This window comes from Falco punctatus (genome assembly GCF_963210335.1).
Source record: "Falco punctatus genome assembly, chromosome: 15".
Classification (NCBI taxonomy): domain Eukaryota; kingdom Metazoa; phylum Chordata; class Aves; order Falconiformes; family Falconidae; genus Falco; species Falco punctatus.
The window spans coordinates 22,826,418-22,834,848 of record NC_137595.1 but is presented as its reverse complement, the minus strand read 5'-3'; the positions used below and the strand labels follow the sequence as shown (position 1 = coordinate 22,834,848).

Genomic DNA, 8,431 nt, shown 5'->3' with positions numbered 1-8,431 from the left:
ATCAGCCAAAAGCAAAGCCACGATAGCTACCCACTATAGATGTGGGACCACATTGGCAGGGCAGGCTGAATCCACTGCAGCAAACAGAGAGGCAAAGGAGCCTTATTATGAAATGTAGGGTTCAGCTGGCTTCTTGGCCTAGTGCCTGCGAACACAAACCCATCACCAGCCTGTCCGAGAGACCAAGTCTGTCAATTCGTATTTGAAAGAGTGATTTTCTAGAGAAGACCTGACATTTTACATCCTCCCTCTTATTCCTCTGTACGTTAATAAAACATGTTGGTGTTTGAAAGGAAAATCTCTGGGTTTTTCTTATTGAGCAGCAGGGGGTCTGCAAAGTCTGCTAAATACTTAATTGAGTGTCAGCAGGTTCCTTTGGTAACTGCAGACCTCCACTGAAGAGACAAGCAGCGTCCCCCCTGTGCAGAGCAAACTAGAAAGGTTCACAATCCTACGCCCTGCACAGAGCAGAAAAACCCCTGCAATTTCACGCCACATTACGCTCAACCAAAGGCTTTCACTTGGCTAGCTGCCAGCAGAACCGATCGAGGCCAGGGTTTCAGTGTTGTACCCTTTAAACCTGTTCATGAGGAGTGGTCTGGGCTTGCCTTTGTCTGCATTCTTCGGGGGGTTACAAAAAGCAAGTGGTTTTTTACTCATCTCACCTCCCAAATGAGCAGAGTATCATTTTATAATGATATGTTGAAAAAGGAAGGCTGGCCCTATCTGTTCAGTCAACTGCAATGGTGCGAGTAACAGAAAGATTTAAATTGAGTGAGGGTGCTGCCCCTCTAAAAGCTTGATTTTACACAGCACAGAACCCCTTTGCTCCCTGGGGCAGCTAAGTCTGTGCAGCAGACCACCTGCAAACCCTGTGATCTGAAAAGCCTGGGCAGGAAACAGCAACACTTGGAGAGGGAAAGAAGATGGAAGACTGAAAGAGCTGCCTTCTAGCTGTCATTTTCTATACCCGTGCTGAGCTGAACGCAGTGTCACTTCTGCGGCACCAAACTTCATGAACTTTATTATTAGAGAAAATACAGGTTTGCATCAAAGCAGTCATAAAAAAACACCACACAAACAAAAACGCTTGACACGGGGAATTCAACAGAGACATTACACACAACCATGGGGACTGCCATCCCCAAATACTACTGCATCTCTTCATCCCTCTGGGCCCTGTATTCCTTCATGCTCCTCTGCAAACAAGAACAAAGGACAAACGTTAACAGCATATATCTGAGTGACACATATACCGCCACCCTGGTCTGCACTGTGACTTCTCTGTCCGGTGCCTGAAGAGACTGAGGGACCTGAGAAGCTCTGACAGAGCTTCAGGTACCTTCAGAAGTTACTGAGCTCTACAGGCACTCCAAGGGAAAGAAAGCCAGGCCATGCTGCAGGTCAGGCAGAGAATGTCTGAAAAAACTATCAGTTTTTTCTTGTCAAAGGTGCCTTTAGCACAGGTTTCAGCCCATTTCTCTCACCTCTGAGACCAAGAGAGAAAAGGCCCCTGAGCTTTTCAGGAATAGTCTCACCTCAAAGGTGTTGAGCACATGTTGGCAAACACTCATCAGGTCGTTCAGCCCTTTCCGGAATGGCTCGACAGCAGGAAGGGCTCCTTCAGGAAAGAAGATGCATTAGTGAAATGGGAGGTGACTTGCAAAAAAACCCTTCCAAAAGGGGTTGGTAGCCCTCTCCCTTGCCGCTCTGAGGCAGCATGGCCTGCTACCAGCCTGATGACCAAAGCTGCAAGACAACCAAGAAGGAAAAGCAGAAACAAGTTATCTCATTGCAGCTATATGTCAGCCACTTTGGCTTTGCTTTCCGATTCCTGTGCTGATTTAGGCGCAGATGGAGCTCCCATCACCTCTGACACTGAGCAGCAGACCTACTCTACCCCAGCACTACAGTTTGGTGCGTGCTGCCAGCCAACCCAGACACCTCGTGACTAGGCAAGGCTGTGGGCTCCTCAGGCCTCAGCTGGCTCAGCCCTACACTTGGGAAACAGAAGAGCTGTAGCAGAATCGTAGAATCATTTATAATGGCTCAGAGCAGCCTTTCCAGCTGAGCACGGGCCATAGCAGTTGCAGGCAGCTAGCACAGAAGAGAGAGAAAAGTGCTTTTCTTTATTTAAATTACTTGTAGCGGAAACCTGACATGAGCAGGGGGAATTCGACAAAAGAAAGGTGGCCCCAGACACAAAAGAAATGTCCACGCCCATACCTCTGGTCTGGATCCGAAAGTTGATCTTGCTTTCTGAGGGGTGTGTGATGCAATAGCCACAGAACTCCACATCAGGGCTGCAGGAAGGGAAAGAAAAGAGAAACCGTGAAACCCAGGCCAGTCCACAGCAAACCTCTGGCAAGTCAGATGCTCAGGCCACCCCAGACCTGCTGGGGCTCAGGGTGTTTCTAAAATAGCTGAGGGTCTTATGGGAGGGATATGCTGAAGGGAAACTACCTGTGTAACCTTATTCACACACCCCCATCTGTCCTGGAGCTGCAGCTGGAGCTTTGCAGGGGAAGGACATGGCTGGCACGATCGTAGGCACCATCTCGGCAGCACCAGCAGTCCACAGGGAAGCCTGCCAAGTTCAAACCAGGGATCCAGGATGCTTGGAAACCTCACTGTATGCAAACCTGTTGCAGTCCTGCTGGACAAAAGAGGCTGATGGGTCTAGGGCACTGCAAGGATTTACCAAGATGGCTTGTGGCCTGCATGGCACCTGCCTTCATAAGCTGAGGTGGCTGGTAGAACACCTGTGCACCCAGCAGAAAGAACAGCTCCTTGCAAGAAGCTCGCTGCTTTTCTCATCATGATGATTTATCAGAGGAATTCACATGACATTTGCAATGCAACTGTCATTTGAGATGATGCATTGAATTGCCTGCTGTAATTTTTCTGAGGCTTACCAGCAGATCTTCACAAACCCTCAGTGCTGCTCAGCTCGATAAAACTGGGCAACCAGGGTGAACATATTTGTATATTTTGATGGGGGCAGCAAGATAATTAATTCCCAGCACCAATTCCTGCATCTCCATGCAAGCGTGAAAGATGATCAATTTGCTTGATACTGGCTGTTCCTACTCTCTTTTCTGACAGCACTTGTCCCAGAAGAGGACACAGATACTGCCTGACCACATGTACTTACATGGAGTCGTGCATCATTTTACCCAGGGCCAAGTAAGATATTCAGAAGCCTTTCACATGTCAGACACTAATTTTCCTCCACAATTAGCCATCAAGGAGCAATGAGGGCTGGCTGTTCCCTAAGGGATGGGGAGCTGGGAGCAATGAACAATAAGATGGCCAGGAAGGCACAGGCCTTACTAGGCTAGCTCTGTCCCACAGCACCCAAGCAAGGGAGCAGAGTAGGTGCAAAGGTGGTAGCTAGGGTCAGCCAAGGGTCTGGATCACCAGGCAGGTTTGTGGGGATGAAGCAGGCCCAAGGTCAGGCCAGCAAGTCAATCTGCAGGTCAGCGTCAGGTCAGGTGAGGGTAATGAGGGTCAGACACCACCCAGCGAGCACCAAATAGGTATACAGTGATGAGGAAGGGCTGATATCAGGTCAGGAATTCAGTCCCTGGGTCAGCATGCAGGTGAACAGAATTCATAGCCCAGTACAGGCTGAGCTGGAGGCCCATACTCCTACAACATTGCCTGGGAGGGATTGAAAGCCCTGAGCTGAGCTTAAATGGGGCTCCTGGGCCCATGGGCAGAGTGTGGGTGGAGGTCCCAGGTATGGTTGGTCAGGCCTATTAAGGCCTATTAGTGCACTCAGGGTCCCAATGCTAACAAGCAGCACAGAGAAAAAGGTAATCCTTGAAGAGAGGTAGTAGGTAAGGAGGTTCTGGCACTTCTAACAGGCATACACAGAGGTGGTTTCTGATTATTTGCCTTGTCCCAGCAACAACTGAGATGCAGATCAGTAAGAAGAAAGCCAGAGTGGGAGACAGGTACCCGCAGTAATGCCAGGTACCAGACAGGCTCTACTCACTTCTTCATGACCATGTATCGGAGGGAGTTGCCAAGTGTGTGGTCCTCATCGTGCAACACAAACGTGACGCAGTTTCCATCTGTCCCATCTGCCTGGACCTGCCACAAATGGGGAAAGAAGAAATGCTGTAAGGCTCTCTGAGGTAACAAACACCAGCCCTAGGGTGAAGAATAAGCTGCTGTGCTCAGCTTAACCACAGTAACTGGGAGGGCTTGTAGGTCTAGCTGGGCCACCTCTGTGGCTCATGTCTCAGGTGCTGCAGTGTGACCAAGAGCACCTTTGCAGATGAGGGAAAACTGCAACATCACAGACCTCAGTGAAACCTCTCCCTGGTCGTCAAAGTGCCTGTGTGTTCTTCCTCTTCACAGGAGAGAAGAGGAGCCCAAAGAAAACTGCAGCTTCAGGACCCATAGTGCAAGGAAGCTGGGAATGACTGTTCAGATTGATGTTACCCCAGGTCCCACCACCAGCCCTTGACTAGATAGGAATGACAGGGGACAGTCAGAAACTTCCCAGGGAGGAATGTTGCCTGTCAGCAGGGAAATCTTATCCCACCTTGAAACCAAAAGGAGCTGCAAGCCCAGATTCACATGCTTAGGATGAGCCTGGGGAGCCCACCAGCAAGCCTTGGGCTGCTGAGCCCCACGTGTAATGAACCCGGCAGCACTAGCAGCCAGCTCCTGATCCTCCTGCTGCTTTTGCTCAGGCACCCAGAAAGAGCTCTACCAGCTAACGCTTCCTGAGAAGCCTGGTTTGGGATCCCCTCCAAACCCAAGTCACCTAACTAATCGCTTAGCTGTCAGAGGGCTGCTGAGCCTGACCTTTCCCCAGGCTCAGCATAGCCACTGTGGAGCCTGATGTGCCCAGACAGCCCCCAACTGCTTCCTCTCAGCAGCAGAGAGAGGTTTCAAGGTTAAGTGAGGAGCTGGGCCGAGTGCTGATTTCTTCACATCCTGCTCGTGGCCAAATCCTCAACCGCTCCAGGGGTTTTATGACCCCTCACGTTTCCCTTGGGTAGTAATACTCCCCTAGCAGTCCTATTCCTCCTTCTACAGGTACGGCCTCCACAGGGAATTTACTCAGCAGTTCGGAAAGGAAACACAGATGAAGAGATCATGCAGACCTGCAGCACAATTCAAGAGCAGGCTCCCTGTGCACCAGCAACTGCAGGAGGGTAGGTACGATGCAGCAACATCACATCAACAACAGGGATGTTGGACTGACAGGGTCTCACTCACCTCCCAGCATCTCACAATCCACAACCGAAGCGGTGAGTATAACTGGTGATTAAAATGAGGCAGTGAGTGGCAAAACCAACCTGCCCTTGCTGTCAAACAAAAATGTGTGATTTGACACAGGTCACTCAGGCAGCCAGGGGCATGGATGGGACACCCTGCCTGCTCTCCTGCTTGCCAGATCCAGCACCATCCTCCATCTTCCCAGAAGCAGCGACTGGCCTCAGTCTCCCCTACCATGAGGCCTTGCAAGGAAGTATTTACTAAAATTATTAGCATCAATCATAACTTGAGTGCTTGTTTCTTCCAAAGACTACAGGCTCAGACAAGAGCAGACTAACTCAGGAGGCGCCCAGTCACAGGGTTAGAAGTGCCAAAACCCCAAGTGCCACCCAACCCACCACCACCCCCCGAGACAGGCACAGCTCTGTTCTTTGGGACTGACATTCTTCCAATTTCATCACACAACAGGAGTTACACCTTAGCTCGGGTGTGGCTCTGCACACATGGGAGCAAAGAGGTGCTTTTCCAGACAGAAAGCAGTATTTACAGCTGAGTTACAAATGCTGCATAAAAATTATTTGAAAAATAGGATAACTGGGAGTTTAACACACGGTGCTGGGAGTTGCACCGAGTTTGGGTTCCTTCCCAGAGCTGGAGGAACATGAACGCATAGGAAGGAAAGGAGAGGATGCATCTCTGGCATGCATGGTGGCTGGGCCAGTTCGTGGGGCTACACCAAGTGCCTCAGAGCAGCAACCCAGTGAATTTAAGCTGTCCCTGCCACCTTAGCACAGCCTAAGTACCCAGTGCATTGCTCTGGCAGATGAAAACCAGAGCACAGCCTTTTCACGCAGCCATAAAGAACACATTGCGCTGAACTTGGTTGCTTCACAGACTCAATTTCTCTCTCCTCTTTCCTGTGCAGAGTCCTCAGGTACAATTCTGGATCTCAGCAGGACCGTAAGTTTGCTGCTTCTCATGAAACCGTTGGCCCACCTAGTTAGGTATGTCGCCTCTGGCACAGATGCTGTCTGATGCTTCTGAGGAAAACCAACACATTGCCCTGGAGGACAGATTTTTCTCTGGTCCCTGCAGCTATCAAGTCCCTGCCCTGAGGCAGAAGGTTGAGATTTCTCAGAGTGTTTTTGAGTCTCATCTAAGAGGTGTTCAGGTATCAAACTATTAATCACAAGAAAACTTGTCCTGTGAACCAACTTGTAAAAAAAGCCCCGATGCCATGGAGTAGGTAACTCTGCTCATCTGGAGTTTTTCTTCCTTGGTTACACACTGATTTGCTAGTCTCTTTACCAAACTGTCATTGTTCTTGCATTATGGTAGAGGCAGAAGGAAAAGCTGATGGGATCTCAAGGAAGCTTTAGGATTGTTCAAATTCACTTGACTCCCTCAGAGACAACAGAAATGGAAAAGCCTCTTTTCAGTAGCACCAAGTGACAGGACAAGGGGCAATGGGCACAAACTGCAACACAAGGAAGTTCCATCTGAATATGATGAAAAACTGTACTCTGAGGGTGACAGAGCATGGGCACAGGCTGCCCAGAGAGGCTGTGGAGTCTCCTTCTCTGGAGACATTCACAACCTGCCCGGATGCGATTCTGTGCAACCAGCTCTAGGAAAATCTGCTTTAACAAGGGGTTGGACTGGGTGATCCCCAGAGGTCCCCTCAGGCCCCCACCACTTTGGGAAAAGCAGTCTCAGGCAAGGTGCCTATCTGGGGTACACCCTCTCAGCAAAGTCAGGATACAGCCCCTGCAACCTGGCCACCCAAGCATTAGACACCCTCTTCCTCTACTGGCTATACAAGCCTAAACACTGCATTCTCACATCATCCAGAAGCTCTCCTGCTTAGAGGGGCTGTGATTTACGATGATGAATTATTTAATGTTGTATTTGGTGCCGAGGTAGTGCTGTGGCGGATACATTAGCACAGCGCTGAGATAGATGGGATCAGCTAGACATTAAGTGCGTGGGGAGCAGTCCTACAACTCGCTTCTTCCTTCACTCATTGCAGTTTATAACTTGTCTTGTGTGTCAGAATATATGGTCCTTTGCTGGTCTTCATGAGCCAGTATCGCTTTCTACACATCCTCCTGTTTTCTGTACTGTCCTGCATTCCTCATGGAGGAATCTGCTGGTTTGTTGCCAAGGGCTTCTCTCCTAATGGCATCTCTTCAAAGATCAATTTCATTCATCACATCAGACTTGCAGGATTAGAATTGGACTTCCTGGCGCAATTGTGACTTTCAGCCTGTGGCCTGCACAACTGGGGAGAAGAATATGGCTCTACAGGGCCCGAGAAAGGTAATGACCAGAAGACAGACTATTGGTAAGAGGCTCCAGGGTCAGCTGCACCATCACAAAAATCTGGGGGCTGCAGACTGAGAGGCTATGGAAAACCGCTGTATTAAGCTCTCCCCAAAAACAGCTTTTAAAACCAGGCAACTTACAGAACCTACTTATTTCTCCTGTAAGGCTGTCCTGGTGCTCAGCTTTCCCCGTTTCCCACTGACAGACAGGTGCACAGAGCACTGGATGATCCTGTGTCAGTTCTCCCTGTCACTTGGTGTAACTGCCAGCTGGGCGCCTACAACCCCGTTAGTGTGAAGTCCAGTGCCATCTAGTGCCTTCTGCTGTCTGCAACGGGGACTGGAGATGGAAAGAGGGTCCATAAACTCCTGTCACGGGGCTCAGCAACCTGAAATGGGTGGAAGAGAGAAGGCGAGGCATGCTGCCGGGCCCTGCGGCCAACGTGCAAAGCCACCCAAGGCCTGATGTTACACAGTGCTGAGAAATCAAATCTTTAAAAAACGAGGCTTCTTTTAGAAAACATGACTAGCTTTAAAACAGGTTAGTCCTGACCTCTAGCTGCTTCTGTTCTAGCCAGTCCTGACGTGTAGCTGCTTCTCAATCACCCAAACTTCAAGTAATTCAAACAAAAGGTGTATTCCTCTCTGTCCCTCCCATTTCAGGAAACACTACACGCTTTCCTCAGCTTCTTTCTCCCTCTGCCGTTCACAGACACTGGAACGGAGCAGCCGCCCCATGCTAGGTAAAACCAGGAGGGTTTACGGGTTGAAACAAGCCGGGCAGGGCTGAGGGGTGGCACTGAGGGGGATTCAGGCCGGGATGTGAGAGGGCAAGCGGGCCGCAGACCCGGGCCGGTCTCCGAAGGGCT

The 8,431-nt window shown here is 50.1% G+C and overlaps 2 protein-coding genes across 3 annotated transcripts in view; one reads left to right on the top strand and one right to left on the bottom strand.

Annotated features, from left to right (window-relative positions):
• Positions 1–996: 996 nt before the first annotated feature.
• Positions 997–8,431, bottom strand: part of LOC308053730 (DNA-directed RNA polymerases I and III subunit RPAC2-like) — a 7,764-nt gene continuing 329 nt past the window's right edge. Inside the window, exons 1-5 of one of the 2 annotated variants that reach the window (XM_080365384.1) lie at positions 5,239–5,597; positions 4,001–4,098; positions 2,227–2,303; positions 1,539–1,621; positions 997–1,199 (exon numbers count right to left, since the gene is read on the bottom strand). In XM_080365384.1, coding sequence (XP_080221510.1) covers positions 1,152–1,199; positions 1,539–1,621; positions 2,227–2,303; positions 4,001–4,098; positions 5,239–5,514 — 582 coding nt within the window. In that variant the 5' untranslated portion in view covers positions 5,515–5,597 and the 3' untranslated portion in view covers positions 997–1,151. Of the gene's footprint in view, positions 1,200–1,538; positions 1,622–2,226; positions 2,304–4,000; positions 4,099–5,238; positions 5,598–8,431 lie in introns of those variants that run through there. The other variant, XM_080365385.1, reaches the window with a different exon arrangement.
• VAMP7 (vesicle associated membrane protein 7) overlaps positions 5,727–8,431 on the top strand; it is a 24,986-nt gene continuing 22,281 nt past the window's right edge. The window contains exon 1 of the mRNA XM_080365383.1: positions 5,727–8,305. The gene's annotated coding sequence lies outside the window, so the exon portion shown is untranslated. The remainder of the gene's footprint in view (positions 8,306–8,431) is intronic.